Source organism: Aspergillus campestris, assembly GCF_002847485.1.
Source record: "Aspergillus campestris IBT 28561 chromosome Unknown P168scaffold_3, whole genome shotgun sequence".
Lineage (NCBI taxonomy): Eukaryota > Fungi > Ascomycota > Eurotiomycetes > Eurotiales > Aspergillaceae > Aspergillus > Aspergillus campestris.
In genome coordinates, this window is record NW_020194338.1 from 1,422,551 (window position 1) to 1,446,106 (window position 23,556).

General features: G+C 50.6%; 11 protein-coding genes and 3 non-coding genes across 14 annotated transcripts; 7 read left to right on the top strand and 7 right to left on the bottom strand.

Moving 5' to 3' along the window:
- Nucleotides 1-394: 394 nt before the first annotated feature.
- Nucleotides 395-2,583, top strand: P168DRAFT_309532 (purine and uridine phosphorylase; the record flags this gene model as incomplete). The annotated part of the gene is made up of 3 exons (XM_024839310.1): nucleotides 395-1,496; nucleotides 1,527-1,656; nucleotides 2,541-2,583. The coding sequence occupies 3 exons, from the start codon at nucleotides 395-397 to the stop codon at nucleotides 2,581-2,583; spliced, it is 1,275 nt and encodes a 424-aa protein (XP_024695235.1).
- Nucleotides 2,584-4,465: 1,882 nt separating this feature from the next.
- P168DRAFT_302942 (uncharacterized protein) lies at nucleotides 4,466-5,268 on the top strand (the record flags this gene model as incomplete). The annotated part of the gene is made up of 2 exons (XM_024838707.1): nucleotides 4,466-4,668; nucleotides 4,788-5,268. Exons 1-2 carry the CDS (start codon nucleotides 4,550-4,552, stop codon nucleotides 5,266-5,268), a joined length of 600 nt encoding a protein of 199 aa, XP_024695236.1. The 5' UTR covers nucleotides 4,466-4,549.
- Nucleotides 5,269-7,165: 1,897 nt separating this feature from the next.
- Nucleotides 7,166-10,009, top strand: chsA (chitin synthase class I; the record flags this gene model as incomplete). Its single annotated transcript, XM_024840034.1, has 4 exons — nucleotides 7,166-7,300; nucleotides 7,353-9,344; nucleotides 9,395-9,931; nucleotides 9,995-10,009. The coding sequence occupies 4 exons, from the start codon at nucleotides 7,166-7,168 to the stop codon at nucleotides 10,007-10,009; spliced, it is 2,679 nt and encodes an 892-aa protein (XP_024695237.1).
- A 341-nt stretch (nucleotides 10,010-10,350) lies between these two features.
- Nucleotides 10,351-10,421, top strand: P168DRAFT_t55. Its single transcript has one exon. It is a non-coding gene; the product is annotated as a tRNA-Gly (tRNA).
- Nucleotides 10,422-12,029: 1,608 nt separating this feature from the next.
- Nucleotides 12,030-12,822, bottom strand: P168DRAFT_325490 (glutathione S-transferase family protein; the record flags this gene model as incomplete). Its single annotated transcript, XM_024841006.1, has 3 exons — nucleotides 12,030-12,315; nucleotides 12,382-12,519; nucleotides 12,602-12,822. 3 exons carry the CDS (start codon nucleotides 12,820-12,822, stop codon nucleotides 12,030-12,032), a joined length of 645 nt encoding a protein of 214 aa, XP_024695238.1.
- Nucleotides 12,823-13,484: 662 nt separating this feature from the next.
- P168DRAFT_325491 (ketopantoate reductase family protein) lies at nucleotides 13,485-14,480 on the bottom strand (the record flags this gene model as incomplete). The annotated part of the gene is made up of 1 exon (XM_024841007.1): nucleotides 13,485-14,480. The coding sequence occupies one exon, from the start codon at nucleotides 14,478-14,480 to the stop codon at nucleotides 13,485-13,487; it is 996 nt and encodes a 331-aa protein (XP_024695239.1).
- A 236-nt stretch (nucleotides 14,481-14,716) lies between these two features.
- P168DRAFT_265324 (uncharacterized protein) lies at nucleotides 14,717-16,414 on the bottom strand (the record flags this gene model as incomplete). Its single annotated transcript, XM_024834906.1, has 1 exon — nucleotides 14,717-16,414. The coding sequence occupies one exon, from the start codon at nucleotides 16,412-16,414 to the stop codon at nucleotides 14,717-14,719; it is 1,698 nt and encodes a 565-aa protein (XP_024695240.1).
- A 208-nt stretch (nucleotides 16,415-16,622) lies between these two features.
- Nucleotides 16,623-16,696, bottom strand: P168DRAFT_t64. Its single transcript has one exon. It is a non-coding gene; the product is annotated as a tRNA-Val (tRNA).
- A 611-nt stretch (nucleotides 16,697-17,307) lies between these two features.
- P168DRAFT_288569 (uncharacterized protein) lies at nucleotides 17,308-18,021 on the bottom strand. The gene is made up of 3 exons (XM_024836815.1): nucleotides 17,738-18,021; nucleotides 17,606-17,683; nucleotides 17,308-17,551 (listed from the first exon to the last, which is right to left on the bottom strand). Exons 1-3 carry the CDS (start codon nucleotides 17,780-17,782, stop codon nucleotides 17,312-17,314), a joined length of 363 nt encoding a protein of 120 aa, XP_024695241.1. The 5' UTR covers nucleotides 17,783-18,021; the 3' UTR covers nucleotides 17,308-17,311.
- Nucleotides 18,022-18,332: 311 nt separating this feature from the next.
- On the top strand, nucleotides 18,333-19,377 carry P168DRAFT_316642 (uncharacterized protein; the record flags this gene model as incomplete). The annotated part of the gene is made up of 2 exons (XM_024840035.1): nucleotides 18,333-18,793; nucleotides 18,870-19,377. 2 exons carry the CDS (start codon nucleotides 18,333-18,335, stop codon nucleotides 19,375-19,377), a joined length of 969 nt encoding a protein of 322 aa, XP_024695242.1.
- A 143-nt stretch (nucleotides 19,378-19,520) lies between these two features.
- On the top strand, nucleotides 19,521-20,457 carry P168DRAFT_116645 (uncharacterized protein). The gene has a single exon (XM_024832590.1). The coding sequence runs from the start codon at nucleotides 19,626-19,628 to the stop codon at nucleotides 20,118-20,120; it is 495 nt and encodes a 164-aa protein (XP_024695243.1). The 5' UTR covers nucleotides 19,521-19,625; the 3' UTR covers nucleotides 20,121-20,457.
- Nucleotides 20,013-21,673, top strand: P168DRAFT_288572 (uncharacterized protein). The gene is made up of 3 exons (XM_024836816.1): nucleotides 20,013-21,107; nucleotides 21,183-21,367; nucleotides 21,448-21,673. Exons 1-3 carry the CDS (start codon nucleotides 20,434-20,436, stop codon nucleotides 21,471-21,473), a joined length of 885 nt encoding a protein of 294 aa, XP_024695244.1. The 5' UTR covers nucleotides 20,013-20,433; the 3' UTR covers nucleotides 21,474-21,673.
- On the bottom strand, nucleotides 20,222-20,295 carry P168DRAFT_t63. Its single transcript has one exon. It is a non-coding gene; the product is annotated as a tRNA-Val (tRNA).
- Nucleotides 21,674-22,482: 809 nt separating the features above from the next.
- Nucleotides 22,483-23,070, bottom strand: P168DRAFT_288573 (uncharacterized protein). Its single transcript, XM_024836817.1, has 3 exons — nucleotides 22,771-23,070; nucleotides 22,637-22,716; nucleotides 22,483-22,553 (listed from the first exon to the last, which is right to left on the bottom strand). Exons 1-3 carry the CDS (start codon nucleotides 23,034-23,036, stop codon nucleotides 22,534-22,536), a joined length of 366 nt encoding a protein of 121 aa, XP_024695245.1. The 5' UTR covers nucleotides 23,037-23,070; the 3' UTR covers nucleotides 22,483-22,533.
- Nucleotides 23,071-23,556: the final 486 nt, after the last annotated feature.

Genomic DNA, 23,556 nt, shown 5'->3' on the forward strand with positions numbered 1-23,556 from the left:
TTTATACCTCTTTCTGTTTTAACAGGTAGTCTGCTAATAATAGCCAACTTGGTGGCTCAGGGCGCTTGTCGCTCAAGCCAATATGAGGCAACCACGCTACAGGCACAGTCTTAACCGCCTTTACTAGGTTTCACAATGCGAGATGGGCTTCATTCGGCGCCTATACATGGGCTTCATTGGCAGGTTGAGAGATGGCAGTGTCGCACTCGACATGCATCAGGAGTCTATAAAGATCCCTACACCCCGCCGACAGTACTCCCTGACTGCTCTAGCATAAGAAAATATACAAGTTTATAACAGTCGTGCTTACATTCAACCGAGATTAAGTTATCGCAAAGAACCGAACATCTATATACACACACACATATATATATATATATATACATATTGTATCATGGCTACCAACAACACACCTCCGCTCTCACTCAAAGCCCCTCCCCCGCAAACAGATTTCATGGTCGGCTGGATATGTGTACTCAAAAAGGAGTACCATGCGGCTGTGCAAATTTTGGACGAACGATATGATACCACCGGCCTGGTTCGCAGCCTGGGGGACAAAAACCACTATATTCTTGGGCGAGTCGGAACACACAACGTGATGATCAATCTCCCGCTAGCAGAAAAGTACGGTCAGAACCATGCATCCCGAATTGCCCTTGATATGAGACGCACGTTTCCGAAAATGCGCTTCGTGCTGCTCGTTGGGATCGCCGGCGGAGTACCCTCCCCAGAGCACGACATCCGCCTTGGGGATGTGGTTCTCGGGACGAGGGCTGTTCCCTATGGATTTGGGAAACAAACCGACCACGGCTTTGAACGGACCGGCCTGGTACAGGTACCACCCAGAGAGTTACTGGAGGCGACCACGTTCTTGGAAGAGCGGATTCGATTAGAGGATGTGCGTTTGTCTGAGGCTATTGAGAGCGTCCGTACGAAGTCCGCTGGAGGCGGTGATGCGTTTCTCCGTCCTGCGAAAGATCGACTTTATAAAGGCGAGCTCATCCACAAAGAGCCGGGGTGCGACTGCCTTCTGTCGGAATCACGGCAAGGAGCCAATATGTACTTACGGGACGACCGTAAAGGGGATCTAATCCAGGTGTTTCGAGGAGGCATTGGGTCCGACAACCGTGTTATAAAGAATGCCCAAGTCCGCGATGATATTGCCACAAGAGAGAACATTCTGTGCTATGAGATGGAAGCGACTGGGGTGATGTTTGTTGTTCCTTGTCTTCCTATCCGAGGTATCGCCGATTATGCAGACGGGCACAAGAACGATCATTGGCACTTATACGCTGCTTTGGCGGCGGCAACATGCGCCAGGGAGCTATTATTATCACTTTCGCCACAATTCGTCGCTCAATTTCCCTTGGCCGTCGCCAGAAATGTCCTGGGCCAATATAACACCGATGCAGTCAATCGAAATGCTTCTTCGAGCAGTGAGGTAGTAAATTTGAGACATACCAATTGTGATTTAGCCAACCACCATGCTGCCCTTAGTGAGCACATACCTACCAGAGGCTTGCAAGATGCGGATAAGACACCATCCTCTGATTTTCAAGACGCGGGAGATGAGGTGCAGAGACCGCAGGTTCTCGGTCAAATTACAGAGCAACACAATACCTTGCCCTTGAGTCGGGATTTGGAAGTCCGAGAATAGTACAGGCGCAGAGTGTGGAAGTGACTGCAATCGGGTGGCATGTCAACTGATCTGGAGTGTTTCCAGTACAATCAAGTGTTTGTATTTCAATCATTTTTGCAACCATCAGCAACCTTTTCATAGGAAGAATATCATCAATTGAGGACTTATTACATCGCGTATTTCCTCGCAGAGAGGCACAGACATCATAGGAATTTTATCCTAGGTCACCTAAGCTAGCCTCTAATCTATAAGCACTACTCTACAATAGCTAGGAAACCATTATCAAATCAACGACATTGGTGTTGCAGACACTATATCAACATCCAGTAGTATGTATATCAGTCATTTTATAACGCTCTGGAAACAGAGTAGGAAGTCCTCACCTGCTATGTCCCCGCCGTATTCACTAAAAGGCGCCCTGTGCTTCCCCGCATCAGCATCACTCCCAAAGGTGGACAGCGGCATATACGCCACCTTATCGAGCACTGCCCATGGTGTTCTAGACTAACCGTGAGGATTTGGACCTACTACCCCAAGGGCTTTCCTGTAATAAGCTTATATGCATGATTTAACCCACGCTATCACATGTTTATACGAGACATGACTCGTGCCCCGATTGGTTTACATGCATCTCTATAACATGATACATTATCGTCTTATACTCACTCCTGCCATAGAAGCGGGGATATAACCGATGTGGCACCAAACAGCCCACAGCTTATGTTTAGGAGCAGAGTCTCCCTCTCGACAAGGTATTCTTGTGGAGGCTGTGGTCAGACTCACTAACACATGCGCATGGACTGCTAAATTCATGTGCAAGATGTCTTATTTCTTCTGCAGTTGAAGCTGGCTGTTTGGCAATTTTGGTCTGCTGGGTTCTGTACAGATAGTTACTATACAGTATTTACTATATCCAGGGGAAGGTCAATCAAGGGTTTGACTAGACAGGCCCTATCTAGCAACTTATCTTGCTACGACTGCATGATAATTGAGCTAACAGGCGACTTGCTACAGATATATGTGGATACTTTCCCACACGCGCAAGTACACCAAAGTGTCACGCTGGATATATAGTACTTAGCGCGCCCAGATACGAGACCTGCATCAACTATCCTGCCTCTCCTATTTGATGCCTTGTTGCAACCTGCGGACTGACCTACTAGGTTAACCTGTAATGATCCCGAGCATGTTATAATAGGGAAAGCCACCTGCAAAGCTATGATGCCTTGTGACAGGCTGTATGTGTCATATATTCCTGCCCATTCTATATTTGAGAGCATTATATTTTAAGACTGAGGCTCTAATGGCTACACAAATGTCCCATGTTTTCTTATAAATAGTCCAGAGCATCACTGCTGCAAAAAAGGAACAGAACCATCTCACATTTATCTCAAAATATCAGACTTTTACCTCTTCACCTTTATACAACTCATTGAGATATCCTCACCACACCGGAAAAATGCCTTCAAATAACGACAGCAAATCACAAGAACAGAAAATATGGGACCAGGCCGCTGCTGCTGCCAAAGTAAGTGCGATCTCGATTGATCACACGATTGCAATAGCTTACACATGGACACGATCTTAGTCTGAGGCAAGCAAAGGCAATATGTCAACAAAGGAGGCTAGTGGGTGGCAAAGCGCGGCTGATCAAGGAAAGAAGTGAAGTTCACATATGCTGAGCTTATTTCTATTGAGCACTATGGGTTGAATAAGCATGTCTTCTGTCTTGGTGGTATGATTGCATGTTCTGTGGATGGTACCTTCCATAGCCGCGATACTTTGTTGAAAGACGCTCTAAATCATATATGTATTCGGCATTGTTTTGATGTATCTAATGCTGGGGATATCAGTCAGGTTAGGCCCTATACCAAACATTGGTCAACGTTTTGGCATAGCGGCTATGGCTCAATCTCGCGGGCTCTACTTGCTTATATTATTTTCTTGGACTTATATACTAGTCTGTTAGCGGGACTCATTTGACCTTGTATATGAATAGGTGCAGCGCATGCCCGTACTCGATACGATTGATAACTACTTTCACTGGTCCCTGAAGCTACAATATCTATATCGATCCTGTTCTCCCCACCATATATTAAATAACAGCCCTTGGAGCGATTCCAAGAATACCCACCTCGGCGTCTATAACCCTGTCAGTTTCAACCCACCGGGAGATCCCGCGGCCCTTCCCGCGTTATCCACATAGTAGTAGACTTAGTCTCGGATTCTGCCTTGTGGATGGGTGCTTATAAATATACACTATGGTCCAATCATCAAATAGCAACCCTAGTAATCTGACGGGAGTGATTCAAAAATGAGGAGTGCATGATCGGTAGATGGTCTGATATCACTTAGGGCTATGCTGTTTCAACCCCGCTCTTAGCCGCCTGGGACTGTTGTATTTTAATATTGTTCTTTCTATGATAATCTGTTGCTTGATAGACTTGTTAGATTCAATGTTTCTCAGTTCTATATATTCAAATTTAGACAACGGCTACAGCCGTCCACCGCATCTCAAATCCTTCCAGCGGGAGTCCAAGCGCCCAGATGTGATGACAGTGGGTCGGCCCTGTACGGATAGATTAACTCTTGGCTGGCGTGCATGAACAGTGCATGCCGACCCACTCGCTGCTTTTATATCATGATATGATAGGATGGATTGGAGGCACGAGGCAGAATGGCCCCTGCAGGCTCGGATGGATCTAACCGGCATCGTATAAGGGTGCGCTTCAGGTTGGCGCTCGTGAAGACACTTGAGTGAAGATATAGATGACAAGGTGCGGGCTGTGTATGGGTTCGGCGGCTAATAGTAGGCACGAAGCATATAAGCTTCGTGATCCTTCAGTGGCTGTCCTTCTCGAATGGTGTTCGAGATTCAAAGTGTGAAAGGAGAGTGTATATATCATAGCAATGCAAATCTTTACGAGTCTTCTTTTATCAACTATCCTGGCGACAGCCACTGCGCAGCCTGTGGCATCCACTCCCGGGACCATTACGAATGCACCACATGCTGTACCAACCGCTACATTGTGAGTTTCTTCTTTTTCTTCTCCCTTTCCCTCAACTACGATCAACTCAACCAGTATCCCACGAGATACCTTCACACCAACCAACCAACCAACCTAATAAACCAAACTAACTAATCCAGCACCCTCACCGCGCAAATAACGACCTACACCGAAGCCGCCGCCGGCCACGGCCCCGGCGACGTAGGCATAACCATCGACCCGGAGCTCGCCAAACAACTCGACGACTCCCTCACCGACCACCCAGGTGACTGCCTCGGCGGACAGCGCTTCGCCACACACCACCCACACCAACGGCTTACCGGCCTCTCCGGCACCATCTGCGGCCTAGAATCCACGATCGCCAACATCGCCCTCGCAGCGGGGGTGATCCCCGTGCTAGGCGCGCAGCCCCCGCCGCGCATCATCCGCGGGGACGCCGAGCGGGCCTTGGCGGCTACGAAGTCGTTCGCCGGCCGGCACGCGACGGCGCTGAACGTGTCGCCGGACGGGGCGGGTCGGCTCGCAGAGTTCCTGTTCCCGCTTGTGTGGCTGAAGGTTGTTGAGGGGAGGCGGGTTCAGGGTGTGAATCTGGTGGAGGCTAGTTTGGTGGATTCTTCATAGGGGAGCCCCTTTCATATTGTATAGTGGTGCCGAGGTTAGTTAGTGTTCAGGGATCCTGATAGTGTCTGGTTGCATTGGAGTTGGATGGATCGTTAATCATGGGCATAGCGCGTTTCATGTTGATATGATGTTACACCCGACAATACACCGTTGTATAGATCGCGCATCGGACACAAGATGATTGTGTCATGTAGGGGACCTCTATTCCCCGGAGGATGTTCTCCGAGACAAGGTTGGCATATGATTATTCCGACGTCATAGTCATACAGAGACGGGGTGGGAGATCGACACGTGAGTCTATTGTGAGTTAGAGTGTGGCTTGGATAGTGGCTAGTTGTGGCGAGTGGGCTCTCACTATGCACAGCCACCGTTGAGGTTAGGCTGAAGCCTGACAGCCTGACAGATGACAGAATAAGAAATAATAATAATTATTATTGTTGTAGTAATAGAAAAGAAGATTAAATTAGATTAAAAGTGGCCACAAAATCTTAGCTGGTGCACTGAGCACACCGCACGTATCCACACGTGCCTCGACCTACCCGAGATACTCGTCATCAGTATAGATTATAGTATAGAAGTGTAGAAGCACTGCAATGTCAGATCTGACGGGCTGATACGCAGCAAACAATTACAACAGACTCTGACATGAAGCTATAATGTACGAAGGCAGAGAGATTCTTCTTCTACTAAGAGTATTAAATATCTAGGCTTCCACGTTCATCTATAAAAAGAAGAAATTCTTGACGGCGACTCGTGGCTGTGGGGACGAGGACGATCTGTGGTTGGCCCAGTGACGCAGTGGAGTCCGGAGAGCCATGGGGGGCAACGGAGTGGATGGAATGAACCACGGGAATGTATTCAGGGTATGTTTCAGGGGTTAATATTCTGTATCATGGATTCTATCTTTCAATTCCATTTGAATGGAGAGTATAGAAAGTCTAGAGAATCCTAGAGCGTTGATAGTAGAACATAGAGAAGAGACTGATGATGTAAGAGAGATCCACCCAGTCACCTGATGCTCCACCGTCTCCTCCAATCTCGACAGCCAAAGATGGAGAATGGAAAGACTCAAACTCCATCCGGATCGCTGGTTCGCGTCTCCAAGGGAAACCACTGCGCCCCATTTAATCCACCATAAAAATTATTATTATTATTCCAATCTCTTATCTGCCTGAATTGTTATGCCAGAGCTGACCATTCTATCGCCGATCGTGGCGCAATAATCCTGCGACCTTCTCGTACCAAGATTGCCTCGTTGGTTCGCCCATTTTCTTCACGACTGTCAAACAGTCAAAACTAAAAACTCTCTAGGATTCTGTTTTTTAGTTCTCGACTTCCTCCCATTCTCTCTCCTGACCACTTTTTTAAACCTCCATCGCAGACCCGTATTGACTGAAACTCCCGCCGAGAAGACCGGCGCGTCGGAACATTGAAGCGAACCGGTCCGCTTGGACACCTTCTCCCCCATCCCTCCTGGCGCAATCTCTCCTCCCACCTCCATTCAATCAATCAATCTTTCTTCCCCCCTGTCCAGGATTTCCCGGATTCCACAAGGGGGCAGCTAATCGCCCACACGATCGCCCCCAATGTCGTATAATCGCTTAGGTTAGTCCCTTATTGCTGACGGCCCCTCCCAACCCAAACCCCCTTTTGGTGCTGTGTGATTGCGGCTTTCCCCTTCTCCGCAATCAATTTCCCACCTGAAACTCTAGCCTCCGAGACGCTACATAGTGGACGACTCGGGTCACGCTGGTGTCAGTTCTTGCCTGTCGCTTGCTCTGCGCAGATAGACGGTCGTGTTGCGCGGTCGGAATTGAAATTGATCAAACGACATACTAATACCCATCCTTTGTCAACAGGAAACCCCTATGGGGATGAGGACGGACATTCGCCCATGATGAATTCCCATCCTTACGACACGAGAACCCCGTCGCCGGGTCGGCCGTTGAACGCCTACCAGTTGTCGGATAACCCCTACGGACAGGATCATATCGCTATGCCTTCGTCGGACCGCCTGGCCGAACAGCCAACGGTAAGAAATCAAAAGTAAAGAGGAAAAAATCCCATACTGACTGACAATCTAGTACTCGGTGGAACGACTCCCCCATTCCTATGGCCACGACTACGCGTTGGATCCCGAAGCTCACCACGACTCCTACTACACTCAACCATATCAACCCTCCGTCGTCACCCCCCAGGACGACTACGACCTTGGGCAGTACCCCGAACACCAGCAGAGCTACCAGGATGACCGCGTTCCTATCCTGCAGCAGCCGGAGAACCCCTTCGGCCCCGACCCCTACAGCGACGAGCTGGATCCGTCCCTGGCCCATACGCCGAGCCCGGCCCCGATCCGACGCTGGAAGACCGTCAAGGAGGTCCAGCTCTTCAACGGCAACCTCGTGCTCGACTGCCCCATCGCCCCCAAACTGCTCAGCCAGGTGCCGCACGCCGAACCGCCCGGGCGCGACGAGTTCACGCACATGCGCTACTCCGCCGCCACCTGCGACCCCAACGGCTTCTTCGACGAGCGCTTCACCCTGCGCCAGAAGCTGTTCGCCAAGCCGCGCCACACCGAGCTCTTCATTGCCATCACCATGTACAACGAGGATGACTTCCTCTTCGCGCGCACCCTGATCGGTGTCTTCAAGAACATCGAGCACATGTGCTCGCGCACCCACAGCAAGACCTGGGGCAAGGACTCCTGGAAGAAGATCGTGGTCTGCGTCATCAGCGACGGGCGCGCCAAGATCAACCCGCGCACCCGCGCCGTGCTGGCCGGTCTCGGTGTCTACCAGGACGGCATCGCCAAGGAACAGGTCAACGGCAAGGACGTGACGGCCCACATCTACGAGTACACGACGCAGGTGGGCCTCGAGCTCAAGGGTAACCAGGTGCACCTCAAGAAGCGCGCAGGCGTGCCGGTGCAGATGATCTTCTGCCTGAAGGAGAAGAACCAGAAGAAGATCAATTCGCATCGGTGGTTCTTCCAAGCCTTTGGCCGCGTGCTGGATCCCAACATCTGCGTGCTTCTGGATGCGGGTACCAAGCCCGGGCGCGACTCCATCTACCACCTGTGGAAGGCGTTCGACATCGAGCCCATGTGCGGTGGCGCCTGCGGCGAGATCAAGGCGATGTTGTCGCACGGAAAGAAGCTACTTAACCCGCTGGTGGCGGGCCAGAACTTCGAGTACAAGCTGAGCAACATCCTCGACAAACCGCTCGAGTCGTCGTTCGGCTTCATCTCGGTGCTCCCCGGTGCCTTTTCGGCCTACCGCTTCGTGGCTCTACAGAACGACAAGAACGGGCAGGGCCCGCTGGAGCGGTACTTCCTGGGCGAGAAGATGCACGGCGCCAACGCGGGTATCTTCACGGCCAACATGTACCTGGCCGAGGATCGTATCTTGTGTTTCGAGATCGTGACCAAGCGCAACTGCCGCTGGCTGCTGCAGTACGTCAAGTCGTCGACGGGCGAGACCGACGTGCCGGACCGCATGGCCGAGTTCATCCTGCAGCGGCGCCGCTGGCTGAACGGCAGTTTCTTCGCGGCGGTGTACGCCATCGCGCACTTCTACCAGATCTGGCGCAGCGACCACAGCTTCCTGCGCAAGTTCATGCTTCTGATCGAATTCATCTACCAAACCATCTGCATGCTGTTCGCCTGGTTCGGTATCGGCAACTTCTTCCTGGTCTTCCACATCTTAACCACGTATCTAGGGGACAAGGAGCTCCTCGGCACAGTGGGCAAGATCCTGGGCGTGGTGTTCGAGTGGTTATACCTAGCGACACTAGTGACGTGTTTCGTGCTAGCCCTGGGCAACCGCCCAGGCGGGTCGAACAAGTTCTACATGACGATGGTGTACTTCTGGATTGGTATCATGATCTACCTGTCGTTCGCGGCGGTGTTTGTGACAGTCAAGTCGATCCAGAAGGAGACACAGGACAACAAGTTCTCGCTGGCGCAGCTGTTCTCCAACAAGCAATTCTTCTCCATTGTCGTATCACTAGGGTCGACCTACGTCATGTGGTTTGTAGCGTCGTTTATCTTCATGGACCCGTGGCACATGTTCACCTGCGTATGTGTCCCCTTTCCTTCCACCTCACAAGGCGCCGCTAACAAGACCAGTTCATCCAATACCTCCTGCTCACACCGACCTACATCAACGTCCTCAACATCTACGCCTTCTGCAACACGCACGACATCACCTGGGGCACGAAAGGCGACGACAAGGCCGAAAAGCTGGGCTCCGCCAACGTCAAGCCCGGCGGCAAGGTCGACGTCAACATCCCCCAAGACGACGGCGACCTGAACGCGCAGTACGACGCGGAGCTCACCAAGTTCGCGCAGAAGGCCCCCAAGGAGGTCGAGGACATCTCGGACGGGGACCGCCAGGCAGACTACTACAAGGGATTCCGCAGTGCAGTCGTGCTGGTGTGGGTGTTTTGCAACTTCGCCCTGGGCGCGGTCGTGCTGAGCGCGGCGGGGCTCGACCGGTTCGAAGGCGACGAGAAGAAGTCGCAGACGCCGAAGCGCGAGTCGAGCTCGGGCGGCTCGACGGAGAACGAGCGCGCGACGATCTACATGGCTGTCGTGCTGTGGAGTGTGGCTTGCATGTCGATTTTCAAGTTTGTGGGTGCGATGTGGTATTTGGTTGTGCGAATGGTAGGTCTCCTTCTTTCCCTTTCGAGTTTCTTTACTGTTCCTTACTAACGTGGTGTGCTATAGTTCCGCGGTGTCTAACCTTGACGGTGGACTATATCCTGTATAGTGTATGGATTGATGGACGGAATGAAGGTAAACATGGTAGATACCACTGCGGGTTCTGTGGTAGGAATGACGTGAAAATGTCACCTCACGATGATGGAATGATGCATGGACATACATACGGGAAGATAAGATAAGATACCTGGAGGGCTGTACTATGTAGATAAATGATGATATATTATACATGTTATTACTCGGTTATAGTAATCATTATATTACATTGTATCAAAGGAGGGAAGAAGTTAGAAGTATTCATGATAGTTGTGCTAATGAGAAGTGGTATCTGTATCATCCTGATACTGAAGTACAGTATAGAAGCATCATTGGTCTAGTGGTAGAATTCATCGTTGCCATCGATGAGGCCCGTGTTCGATTCACGGATGATGCACTATTCTTATCTTTTTCTTTTTTTTTACCCTGGAGATTTTTGACTGTATTGTGGAGATATTTGAGGAATATACTTTCTATTATTGTACTATCTAGTATGATTGTCTGTTTTACTTTTCTATATGGTTTTTTATATCGTGTTATTCTCTAGTTGGTTCGCGATGATATACCATCTATCAACAGCATACACCTCTTTCAACAACCGGTATACATATCTATAATACTATCACTGAGTAGATCTGAGGTTAATAACCGGGTAGTCAGTCCTACGGGGTAACGGTTGGGGGTTTGCCATATAATTGACCGCCGATGGTGCCGTAACAACAACACCGTGGTAGGGGCCGTTCATAGGTAGCCCGGGGAGACATGGCGTGGCCACGTCATGCGAAGTATGTACGTCGCGCCCAATGGACATCAGCGGGTAAAAGCACGGGGGTTGTTATAGTTCACTCTCATCCCTGCTCCTGCTATCTCGTTGAACCCTGACTCGGGGGAACATGGAGTTGGTTTTTCTCCTCTCTCGGTTGGTTCCTTAAGAATTCAAATCCCGCGCAGTCGGCAGCGAATACTACTTTCGTATAATGGGGCATGTGTCTGCATTGCGTAAGGCTGTTCCCACAACATGAGATCCAAGCCACAAGTATATAGCTAGATATTAGCTAAGAAAGAAACGACCCATCTAGCCCGATGTCTTCCCGTTATCAGGCTCACTCATCCGAGGTTCGAAGTCCGGGCTGCTTGAGTCGAGTGTATAGCAAAGCCACCGCCATGGTTCATCCTCGGAGGGTGGTTGTGATAATGATGGGGCAGCAGCAGCAGTTGCGCTTCAGTGCGAGGGTTGGTGCTTGTGCTGGAAACGCCATGCATGTCGTTGATGCGCTGTCCGGAAAAGGAAAGGATGAGCCTGGATTGTTGATGGCCAGACAAGGGTCGAACGGGCCATACGCGGTTCGAGGGTAGTGGTGCCCTACCCCTGAGGAGGATACCCTGCCGTGACAATTGTACATCGGCGGTTGCGGGGGGTAGTAGACAGAAAGGGAGCAGGCACAGAGATGCTCCGGGGGGGAGCACCGGGGGGGGGATTGTTGCGATAATCCCATGCAGTCGTGATTGGAGGCCTGATGGCACGGCGGAGACAGATCGCCCCCAAGAGTGTCGAACAGACCTTGGGATGCCTGCTGCTGGAAACATGCCGGTGTCCCTGGGGTCGACATGTATGATGCTGCACCGGAAGGCTCTGCGGGAGGCTCTGTCATCGAGAGGGGGGGGGATGCTTCGGGGCCAGATTGCTGTTGAAAGACTCCAAGTCCATGTAGACGCCATCACCCTTGGTGTTTTTGTTTTGGCTGGTTCTACCAATGAACCCCGGTCTACTGGGCTGTAACTGTGCTGGCTTTTATACCGCTCTTTTGTTTTGTTATACTTGTCTGCTCTTTATCAACCCTCAAATATTGTTATAATGTAGACCGCATGAAATCGAAGATATGTCTCTACCAGACAAAAGGTTCAATCTGCCATATCAACAAGATTGACTGATATTTGGGATCAAAGATGCTTGACCTTGTTGACGCTCGCAATGACCGAAAGAACGATCGATGACCACCATATCTTATAGGATAGTCCCTGCCTCTCCAGCAGCCTTCACCCAAGACTCTCTCTCCTGCAGCCCCCTGAACCACTTCTCGGCGTTTGGATACTTCTTGAAGACTTCTTTCCACCGCCCTGCTATCAAGGCAGCACCGTTGGGCAAGTGAAAGAGATCAGCCAAGGTTAACTCGTTCCCAACAAGATATCTCTGGCTGGCCAGAGTCTTGTCATAAACGGCGAGGACGGTATCCAGGTCCTGTTCGGCCTGTGCAACCCTTGCTTCGTCGGGGGTCCCAAGGCCTTTCATCCTGCATGGCCATGAGTAAGTGGACCCGAGGAAAGAAACAGGAGGTATCTAGTGTATGTATGCATACGGTTTGATCATCAGCTCAGTTCCGATGGTCTCGGCCGCCGCCGCAAAGTAACTCTGTTCGATTGAACAGGCTTGTTCGAAGCGGCCGTACGCCTCGTCATCGCCCTCGGGAATCAGCTCCGCACCGGAGTGATATTTTCTATTCCAGGAACAGATCAGGTAGATAAGTATTGATCCGAGTTGCTCGCTTTCTTCAGGCGGATCGTCAGAGCTAGACCTACCTGGCAAGATACTTGCAAATAGCCCTGCTTTCGAACATGATGAACCCGTCATCATCCAATACAGGTACCTTTCCGAAGGGCTGCAGTTTTTTGTAGACCTCGGTCTTCTGGTCTCCCTTGGCGATGTCAATGAGAATAAGCTCGTACGGCAATTCCTCCTCGAGAATCGTGACCAAGACACGGGAGGTGGACATGGCAGAGCCGTAGAGTTTGAGGACCATGTTGCCGGTAGGACGATTAGGAAAGGTGGTTAATCGGTGGTACAGATCAATACAGATGGGTTGATGGGCAATGATACAAAGTTGCAAGTTGTTGAGTTTCCATTCATCCCCAAGATATCCTTGTTCGCACTAGATATAAGACTTCAATGGGTTGGATTACTTGAGTGCTGACACCAACCGCCAGCAGCAGCATGACTGTCGAACCTATCAGAGTATAATCCCCCAGGTCAGTGCTAATCCACCGAGTTACATCCGCGATGTCGAATACAACCATTAGCACACCGCCATCGCTCACGTAGCAAACGTTCGTGATTCTCCCAATTACTCCGACAAAGAAGTCTTTATTCTGATACCCAATATCCGTCTGGCTAACGAAGCCACCACCAAGAAAGGAAGTGGGTTGTCCAAGCCACACCACGTTTAGGCCTCTTAAATGGGTAACTACCAACGAACATCGAAGATGGCAACGAAGGGTGCTTAATAGAGAGTTGGACAGGGCATTTCTTGAAACTCACAATTGGATACTTGTTTCGCTCCTGATTGCCCGGGTGCCCTGCTCGAGACCAGTGAATTGCCTTAATAGGGCTTCTAGTATAGTATTATGCATGGACCATCTATATCACAAAGGTATACACACTCCAAACCTATTCTATATCAAATACCTAAGTATCCCCCACCAAAACATCATACCGTCCCTTCGCCAACGCATAAACCGTCTCCAACCGCGGCATCGCCACCCCCCACCTCCTCCCCAACCGCACCGTATTCCCCAGAATAACCTCCACCTCAAACGGCCTCCCAGCCCTCACATCCTGCAACATACTCATCTCCCTCCCAGTCCCCGTCTCCGCCCTCCTCTCCGCAATAGCCAACTTCTCGCGCGCAGCATCCTCATCCACCCCATGGACACCCACCTTCGCAGCCAGCGCCACTATCTCCATCATGATGCCCCAGACAAGATCGCGCGCGAAGGGCGTAGACGTCAGCAGGAACCCGCCGTCTGTGCAGAGGGATAGCGCGCAGATGGGGTTCCAGGATGCGTTGAGGAGCAGCTTTGACCACCGTGCTGTTTGGATGTCTTCTTTTAAGATGGCGTCGCCTCCTCCGGCCGCCATTAGGTCGCGGAAGTGCGATGCGGCGGCCTTGTGGTGCGCAGGCGCGGAGGCGGGGTATGTGCCTACTTCGATGCGGTTGAGGGGTTCGGCGTGGTGGATTACTCCTGGGGTGGACTGCGTTGCGGGGAGGTAGATGACTGCGGAGAGGATGGGATGAGTCGGGTATGCGTCTGCGAGGGCCTGTTCGATATCAATGCCGTTCTGGGCGAGGACGATTGCTGTTTCGGGCGTTGTGTGCGGGGAGGTGAGGAGGGGCCGGAGTTGGTCTGCGAGGGTGGGCCGTGTCTCCGGGCTGAGCGCTTTCGTGGTGATTAGGATGTAGTCGTAGACGACGCCCTGCGGACAGTCGGTAAGGCTGCGGATGAGGTGGTCGGGGCGGTAGGTGACGGTGCCGAAGAGTGGGCTGTGGAGCGTGAGGCCGGATTGCTGGACTGCGGTGTAGTTGGAGCGGCAGACTGCTGTTACTTTGCAATTGGCGCGTTGGAGTTGGTGCAGGTAGATGCTGCCGACGGAGCCGGTGCCGTAGAGGAGGATGCTGACCATTTTATTTATGGTATCTATGTTTATATATGAGGAAAGAAGAAGGATGAGGATGAGAAGAAGAATGGTGTGGAGAAGGAGATGCGGGGACTAGTTAAGGCGGGATTTGCCGAGGTAGCCCTAATCAGTCTATCTTCAGTATACTAGGTGGTACCTAGTATATACAATTCTAGTAAGATACATCCATCAGTCTAAATAACTAATTCTAACCAAAGTCCATACCAACAATCTACATTAGATCACTGGTGGAAACCCCGTACAGCCCCCTCCACACACTCCGCCAACGACCCAAAATGCACCCCCCGATTCACCATCCCCGGCGCATAATGCGCATACTTCGCCGAGCTGGTCATGATATTCCGCCCACCCGGCGGCACGACCGGCTCGCCCAGCATACACCAGCACGTATCGGTGATGATCGTGCCCCCGAACGCCTCCACCGTCGCCAGATACCCCTCGGCCTCGGCGCGCTGCTGCGCCTGACGGCTGGTGGTGACCACCACCGCGACGGCGGGGTGCTTGGTCCGTCCCGCGCAGAGACGGGCCAGACGGGCGAACTCGTCGAGGGTGAAGTGCGGGTTCCCGAGGGAGACGAGGCTGACGGACGGATCAACCGCCGAGTTGAGGGCCTGTCGGCATTTGGCGAGGTCTCGCGTGGTGACGTGGATCTGTGGGAGGTCGCCTTCCATGGCCGTGAACTTGGCGGCCTCCGGGGTAACGCCGCGGATATGGAACATAGCCGCCGAGCCGGTCGTGCCAAAGGCAGCGCTGAAGGCTTTGAGGTCCGTGGTTGTGGGGTGCAGCGTCTCGAGACCGCAGACGAGCGGAATGCGCTGCTGCGCCTGTTGACCGACGAGGTAGCCCAGAAGCGGATAGAGGGAGTCGTCTGCGTCGGGAGTGGCAGACAGGCCCCCCACCTGGATGCAGAGCTGCGGCCTGCGTCCGTCCGGGAGGTGACATCCCGCAGCGGGGGCCCGTCCCGTCAGGGCGATGCAGACGTCGACAAAGTCCGGGTACTTTTGCGTGCGCGCGCCCAGGACGCTATTGGCAAAGACGACGGCGTTGGACTCGGCCCAGCCGATATCCTCCCCGGCGCTGGGGGCCGGGTCCAGCGTGTAGGGCGCACAGGTGAAGCTGGGCCAAGCTCCCATCGACACGTATGTGTCGGCCAGGGCACCCGCCTGGGCGGATAGCTCGGCATCCAAGCCGATCTCCTTCCAGCGGCGTTGGTCGATGGATATGGCATTTAGGGTTGTCGAGAGCACGAACCGCGCCCCTAGGGCGTGGAAGGTCTGCGCGAAGCGGAGACTGGCTGGGCCGGTGTAGATGCAGGCGTCGATGTGCGCTCGGGAGACGTCAATTAAGTACGGAGCGCCCTGGATGGCGGCGAACTGGATCAGTAACTCGAGGGCAATCTTGGGCCCTGGGCCTTGTTCCCCTGCGAGGATCTTTCGGTCGTGCAGGGAGAGTTCGACAACGTCCTCTACGGTGGGGGGCTCCGCGGGGAGAGCGGGGCATATCGGCTGGGTTTGGCTGAGATGGACCCGGTTGCCCTCGATGGCTGCGAATTGGTAGTCTTGAAAGTGTCGAAACTCACCAGGCGAAAGGACCACGACCGGTATGGAACGATTGAAGAGCGTTTTCCCCACTAGGACGCCCAGGGTCATGATCTCCTCGGGTTGCTCGAAGACCAGCGCCGCGGGAGCCTGCGCATTGAGCAGGAGCTCCAACATGACGGTGCTCCCGGAACACGAGCCCCGACTGCAGGGGACGGCTAGGATTCGACCCGCTACCGACTGATCCCACAGGGGATGATGGCGATCCAGGATCCGGCCTGTCGTGGGGTCGACGCCGCCCCAGACGCTCAATCCCGTTCCGCTGGTGAGGATTTCCGCTGAGACGGCACCATGGATGACACATTTGGCCGTGAGATCCATGCTGGTTGGCATGTCTTGCGCTCCACTGACTCGAATGGGGTCCGGTAGGGATTGTAGTGTATATGATTGCGGGGTGTAGTGGTTGATACTAGTCTATACAGGAAGGGTGGGTCCATCCAAGCATCAGAGACAACCCCGTCCTTGGTCGAAGATCCACACGGTGGAAGTGGCAAAAACAACAGAAATGATGTTCAAAAAAGAAAAAGAATGACCAGTGCCAGGTTCGAACTGGCGACCTTTTCGGTGTTAACGAAACGATATGACCAACTAATCCAACCGGCCATTATTGAAGTACTTTTGTCGCCGTTGGATTTATACCCGAGCCTTACTTTAGGGCTTAGCATGTCACGAATTATTCTCACTTACATGTCTCGACATAACATGGGCTACCATCCTATTCTTCAGTTACTCCTAGGACTGTTCATATTGAAGCAATCTCCGGGCTTACTATAACTATTACATTGGGCCTTTGAGTCTGGAATCTCACTGTTACTCAAGTATTTTGTACTAATTTTTCATAACCCTACCAGACTGGCACAGAACAAATACCGTGCCTGGACAAAGACCCCTTGACACCAAGCTATACTGCTTTAAAAATCACCCATCTTCTAGTTCCATTTCGCCTCTTCACTACATGTTTCTAGTAAACGGGGCCTGGCTTCAGTGGATTCCCACGACGCGACTGGCTCGCCTGATACTGTCGACACCGCTGGTACATGGCATAGGTTATTTTTTGGTGACGTTCACCAGGCCCGCCAGGATACCGCGGGCAACATTGAAGAAACAGGGCACCGCGGGCGCTGGCGCTTTAGTCTTCTGAGGAAACTACTTAGGCTTATATGATATCTACGATAGCAATTCTTGAAACTTTTTGTGGTGATATTGTGGGTATTCTTCCTACTGTTTGGCTTTCTCGGCGGCCTCCTCCTTACCCCGAAGGGGCAGGTTATCCACCTTCTCTTCCTTCTCCACCTTCTTCTCCTCCACCGCCTTCTTCTCCTCCGCCACCTGCTGCTGCTGCTGCTGCTGCTGCTGCTGCTCCCAATCGTGGCGTTTGGCGGCGCGGGCTTCGAACCGGGCGGGGCGGCGGGGTCCTTGGCCGGGGCGGTGGCTATTGATTGCCACCCGCGACCGTCCCTGTGATCTCTTAGATAACGGATCTATGATGCAGAAATGTAGATTGATGCTTACCATCCCCCGCAGCCCTTCACGGAGCCAGCATTGGTGGATGGTGTGGCCCCTCTCGTTGCAAAAGGCACAAACGATCGGCTTCTCAATAGTTAACTCTTGACGATCCCGGACTTCTAGACTAGAGCTTCTTACCTTTCGCTTCTTCACGCCGGCGTGAGAACCTTTGGCTGGTGCCATAATAGTGATGATCTGGTAGTGGTTGGTGTGGTTGGTGTGGTTGCCGTTCGATGTAACAGAAGTTGAAGATAATCAGGGAATAGAAAATGCAGAATATATAGTCATTAGGATTAAAGATAGCTGGTGCTTATGTCCATTCATGATAGGTTGTATGCACAATAGGCTATTAATTGTCACATAGTCAATAAACAATAGAAACATGGTTCAAGAAATTTGTATATCAATTAGATGAATTAACAATAGACGCGGTTGAATCAACAATGAATTATGAACAGTGGCCACTTGTACATTATATACTTGAATTAGTTATAACACATGTCTTATGATGATGATGATCAGTCACTGATCCAAATCAGTGGTGGAAACATGGGTCAGGACCTGTTGATTGAATCATCCTGACGACAGTGAATATATGCAAGCAAGGCGGACCGGCCTCTTGATCCATCGTAATCTCCCCCTGGAACTCTTTTTTCCCACCTACCGACATATATCGACATTCAAAACTAGCAACAACATCTTCCAACTACAGCAGAATCCAACCATTATCATCATGCCCCGTAACATCGTTCGCGAGCAACTCAACCATCTTTGGGATGCCATCGTTTTGAAGAACGAGATCCCTATCTCTCGCGAAAACGAGATAGCGGCGAATGACCTCATCCCTCATAATATCATCTGTATCAGCTGGGACTTTGAGACTCTTGATCAGGAGGAAGATAACCTCCGACAGACCCCTCCAATCCTTTTTTACCCTTTGCCGGCCCAGGTACTGGCCGAGAACCCCATAGACCCCTCTCCCTATGGCAGCCAGCAGGAGCAGGAACGCGCCTTGCAATACTACGACTTCAACCCTCCTGCAGATGAAGAAAATCACCGCTTAGGTTCCTTCAGCCCCATCTCGTGCGGTGTCAGGGTTTCTGGATACGTGAAGTCTTGGGCGTTGGGATTCCCGCGGCCAACATTCGGAGTCGAGCGCGTTATTAATGGCCCTAGTTATATGCGCAAAGTGTCGTCAGTATCTCTTGAACCACTAATGTCAATCTTATATTGTTCGAGATACTAATAGCTAGACTCTCTGTTGTATTAGTCTCCCCAATCCGCTCTTGCTAGGGCCAGGTTGGACATGGTTCTACCCAAGCTATCATGACAGATGGAGCGCTCGGCATCTGATGGAATTTCCTCGAGAAGCCGGCCATGGTGTCTATCCCCATGTGACTGCTTGTCTTGTCCAAGATTTCAACGCCAGGGATAATATTCTTCTCTATTCAGAGCTGGCTGCAGTCATAGCTGCCATGCGCAACCGGGCCAATCAACCTAAAGTTGATCCCGACAATGAGGACGCCCAGGAGGCTCTCCTCACAAAGTCAGAGAAGTATATTCATGAGCTTCGGCGTGAATTCCCAATGGAGAAGAGATTCCCAGTGTTAATACTCTCTTTTGTGGGCCCGCAACATGCCCGATTTTTGTATGCCTGTATGGATAGACGGCAGTTGGTGATCCGGCAGTCCCAACTGTACAGCTTCGTGACAAAATCCGATGCAGCTTTAGATCTCTTTGCGCGATTCTTGTTGAGTCGGCCTCTCAGTGAGCAGTAGGTCCCGCGCGCTCGAAGCCCTTCTCGTTTTACCCCCATTTGAACGTGGCCCCAACTATCACTTGGGCTTTTCTATCACTCTTGTTTATGTTCCTTGAAACATGCTCACCCAATGAACAAATTGAAAATCAAGTATGAATAGACAGGAACAAACTCAAGCTTCCATTCCTTCTTCATTCCACACTCTCTCTCTCCTGCCCAAGCATCCATACAATATTTCCAAACACAACCAACCCCACATTCCTCAAGATGTCATTACCCAAAACGCAACAAGAGTGGAGTTGCCAAGCTCAGGCAGCAGGTGTCCATAACCGATCTCTCAAGTCCTGTAGCACATTGCAGTCCGGTTCTAGAGTTAATCATCAGCAGTTTCTTCTGTTTCGAACAGTTGTCCCTGATATTCAACCAATGAGCCGACTTGACACCAGTCAATATGGTCTCCAAATGCACATGCAGGAGGCCAGTCAGATATTGAACAATCCAGAGTTCAACAGATATCTAATGGCCATTCACAGTGCCAACTGGGTGAGTTTACGTGATTTTCGGAACATCTTGCGCGCCCAGATTGAAGTACTAGCTGGACAGCAGCAGACACACCTTCTCAGAAGGATTGATGAGACAGCTGTAAATACGAGTCTCATTTTACTACTCATAGCCATTAGCTCTATGCACCCTCCCCTGACGAGGGAGTGGAGATCATCTCGAATCACACTCACGGCGAATTTTGGGTCTATGAATAGTTAGCACCACACAATCTAAAGCATTTGGTCAAAAAAAATAAAAACCGAAACAAAAACCACCAAGACGAGCTAGGTAGCAGTAGACTGGGCAAAAACAAAAAGAAATGACCAGTGCCAGGTTCGAACTGGCGACCTTTTCGGTGTTAACGAAACGATATGACCAACTAATCCAACCGGCCAGTTGTTGAAGAACACCGACGGGAAAGTGCTATCTAAGCCTGCCTACTTGGATCCTGACAGTGGTCACGTGTTTGTTGTAGAAATTCAGCAGTATTTTGCCCATCCATACCGCCATCGTCGCCTGCTTGTTTACCATCATGTCGCAAGATGAGTATGATACCATTAAGAATCTCGCTATTCAGCAATCCGTGCTTGAATATTACGATCCTTACAAGGAGCCGAATGAAATTACATCAGTGCCTAAACAGCCCGAGTCGCCCACAATTCCGGGACCAAAGAGAGAAAAGGAATCCGTCCAGGAGTATACTGATCGAGTTAATCTCTATTTAACAGAGAGAAAACTTTATAAGGTGCTGGATATAGACCATAAGGGGGTCAATAAAGGGCTAAGTATCGTTAGCCAAAGGATTGGGAAAAGCGTGGATCGCTCACTGTTATTCTATTATTGGAACGATTCATCGGTATATGAGACGCTTCGATTACTTCGACAGCGATATGAACCGACGGCCGAACAGCGTCGAGAAACATTGCGGCGGAACTTTCATGATGCTCGAATGGCACCTGCCACGATGGCTAATATCAAGCTATGGACCGCGAGATATGAGAACGCATTCGAAGCTTGCAAGGCTCTCAAGGTGCTCGATGTCACGGAAGGATACGCCATTGACCAATTCTTCGAATGCGTGAAAACCCTAGAACCCGCATGGGTTGAACGTTGCCACGTATGGAGTCGGATACCAAACGCTTCGCTTTCAACAATCATAAGCTTATTTCTTGAACACGTACTATACAAGAGGTCATCTGTAAAGTACTAGCTTTCTCATCAGCCACATTGCCTGGCCTAGCAGATGAACCAAATTGGAAATGAAAGGAATCAGGTGCATACTCTTGTATTTTGTCAAATTTGTCATTTTACTATACCAGGATATAGTGACATCGGTAGAGCTTCCTCGGATCTTATGCTTGATATACCGAATGATACTCCTCCAAAACTATACATGATGCAGCCTATAGCTAAAAACCGACCAATAATACATGACAACAGGATAGAAAAGACGCAGCCGTTAATTCCTTCAAACCAGCCAGTTAGCACTCATTCAAGCACCCACAAGATCAGACCAAGGGCAAAAAAACACCAACACAAAACATACATTATAAATTCACATCCCCACCATAAATCGTCTCCGTGATTCCTATTCCTCCTCTTCATCATCATCCATATCCGTAATGCGCCGGGCCCCGCCACCACTAGTAGACGCATGGGTAGACGGAAGCTGCTGCCGCCCTGTCTCGTCGTAACGGCGCTCTTCGACGACGGTCGGACCGCCTAGTTCCTGGTGACCGGATCGCACGACGCGCGTGCCGTCTGGGTTCGTCTGAGAGGAGGTGGCGTAACGCTGGCCGCTGACTTGGTTGCCGTTTCTGGACGAGCTGGAGCTCGAGTAGAAGGAAGAGGAGGAGCTGCTGTAGGTTGCGCCGGCCATGGTGGTGGTTGTTCAAGAGTTTAGTCTTGGTGGATGCGGTCGAGAAAGTTTAATACACTGTATGCTTTTTAAGAATGGAGGATAGAATTGGAGGTTGAGTATTTATATGGGTTGGGTGGTGGTGTGGAGATGGTTTGCGTAGAAGTGATGTCATTGTACTTCTTATGGAGCATCGATTTGCGACGAACTGGTCCGAATCTTTCGAGATGTTTCGATGCGTGTACGGAATATTTAATGCGTGCCTTTTTTTCTTTTTCTTTTCTTTTCTATTCTTAATCTTTAAGCCAAAAAGAAAAATCATGGGTATGTCATGATTTTTCTCGGCGGTGGTCTGTCCGCTACATAGTAATATATATTCAAACCTTTTTATTGAACACTGGGAGACTCCAGCCCAAGATACAACTCTTACCATAAAAATAGCCATGTGGAAGGCTAAAATGAAACATCTAACGTGTACAATATCATGTAAGAGCTGTTTAGTTAAAATGGTAGTTGTAATGTCTTGTAGGTGAGCGGGTTGGTTGTTCGTTAGGGCTATTTGGTTTCATGCTAACATAGTCAAGACACCATGGTGACTGAGACAAGGAGGTTTCAAACAGACTTCTTATTAGTTGAAACTACATCGTCTCTCCAAAATTAAGCTGTGAGACAGTATAACATCATTGGAGCTGAGCTCGACGTGGTTCAGACTTGATGACTGAATGTATATTTAACGATTATACCACTATCAAGACCCGCTGCCGATACGCTCTTCTAGCATTTCCCCAAAGCAGCTAAAACCTAGCGTTAGCCAAATAAAAGCAAACTAAAACACACAAAAAGCATAAAAAGAAAAGACAGCAAGAAAAGAACATACCCATACTGCATTTACTATCCGTAAAGTAACCATTGACATAGCAAACATAGCCACTATCAATGATGATCTTGTCCCAAGTACTGCCCCGCCATCATTAGTGACCATCCCAACCTGTCACGCATCACGAGCCTTACCAATTACCCTGATAGCACTCTCCTTTCTTGTAGCAAACAAAGTTATAGGAGTTACCCACGGGGGCACGGTGGCGGACTTCATAGTTCGTACCAGGCCCCGCTCGGCAATTGGCATACTTTGACACATTGATGATCTTGCAGCTGACGGAGCGTTTGGCTAGGCCCAGGGCTTCTGGGCTGGTGTCGCGCGGTTCCGGATCTGTCGGAGCGGCGCTGGATGCCAGGAGTAGGCTGGAGAGAACGAGGGATAGGGTGGGGAGTTTCATTTTGGTGATTTGATGTTGACGTGTAGGACCAAAGGGTAGGGTACTTGAGGACGTGGACAGGAGTTGAAGCGGTGGATATGGTGGTTTTTATATTGCGCAACAGCAAAGTGTTTGTCTATGTCTACATTGTATATTCTTGGAGATACTCTCTATATACTGTACTAAGTATGGATACGGATGGCTTGGTTTGTCGAGCGCCACTCATCAGCTAAATTAGATATACGAGGTTGCACTGCAGCATCACCTCGGCACAAGATAGCCCTGGAGCTCTCGTGCTATCGCGATTGTACAGAGATGAAAAGATCAATGTTTGATGTAAAAGCTTTTTTTTTATTAATTGAGCGGGGAATTCCATTCCAATGTATGTTTAAAACCTAGGGCTATTCTGCGCAAGGACGCAGATCACTTGTAGTACTCTAGCTCCATCCAAATAGACGACTTGCCGCGCCGACCCGGTTAATCAATCTCTGCATTGGATCAAACTGAATACGAGAATTCCAGCCACTTCTATTCTACCTTG

What these genes read in the sequence shown, in the direction of transcription:
- P168DRAFT_288569 (XM_024836815.1), bottom strand. Translation starts at nt 17,782, where the DNA reads ATGGCACCAGCCAAAGGTTCTCACGCCGGCGTGAAGAAGCGAAAG. An exon ending in CCGGCGTGAAGAAGCGAAAG is followed by an intron (nt 17,684 to 17,737) that starts GTAAGAAGCTCT and finishes ACTATTGAGAAG; the next exon opens with CCGATCGTTTGTGCCTTTTG. An exon ending in GTGAAGGGCTGCGGGGGATG is followed by an intron (nt 17,552 to 17,605) that starts GTAAGCATCAAT and finishes AAGAGATCACAG; the next exon opens with GGACGGTCGCGGGTGGCAAT.
- P168DRAFT_116645 (XM_024832590.1), top strand. Translation starts at nt 19,626, where the DNA reads ATGTCATTACCCAAAACGCAACAAGAGTGGAGTTGCCAAGCTCAGGCA.
- P168DRAFT_288572 (XM_024836816.1), top strand. Translation starts at nt 20,434, where the DNA reads ATGTCGCAAGATGAGTATGATACCATTAAGAATCTCGCTATTCAGCAA. An exon ending in AAGAGGTCATCTGTAAAGTA is followed by an intron (nt 21,108 to 21,182) that starts CTAGCTTTCTCA and finishes TCAGGTGCATAC; the next exon opens with TCTTGTATTTTGTCAAATTT. An exon ending in AAAGACGCAGCCGTTAATTC is followed by an intron (nt 21,368 to 21,447) that starts CTTCAAACCAGC and finishes CACAAAACATAC; the next exon opens with ATTATAAATTCACATCCCCA.
- P168DRAFT_288573 (XM_024836817.1), bottom strand. Translation starts at nt 23,036, where the DNA reads ATGAAACTCCCCACCCTATCCCTCGTTCTCTCCAGCCTACTCCTGGCA. An exon ending in GAGTGCTATCAGGGTAATTG is followed by an intron (nt 22,717 to 22,770) that starts GTAAGGCTCGTG and finishes ATGGCGGGGCAG; the next exon opens with TACTTGGGACAAGATCATCA. An exon ending in GGATAGTAAATGCAGTATGG is followed by an intron (nt 22,554 to 22,636) that starts GTATGTTCTTTT and finishes GCTAGGTTTTAG; the next exon opens with CTGCTTTGGGGAAATGCTAG.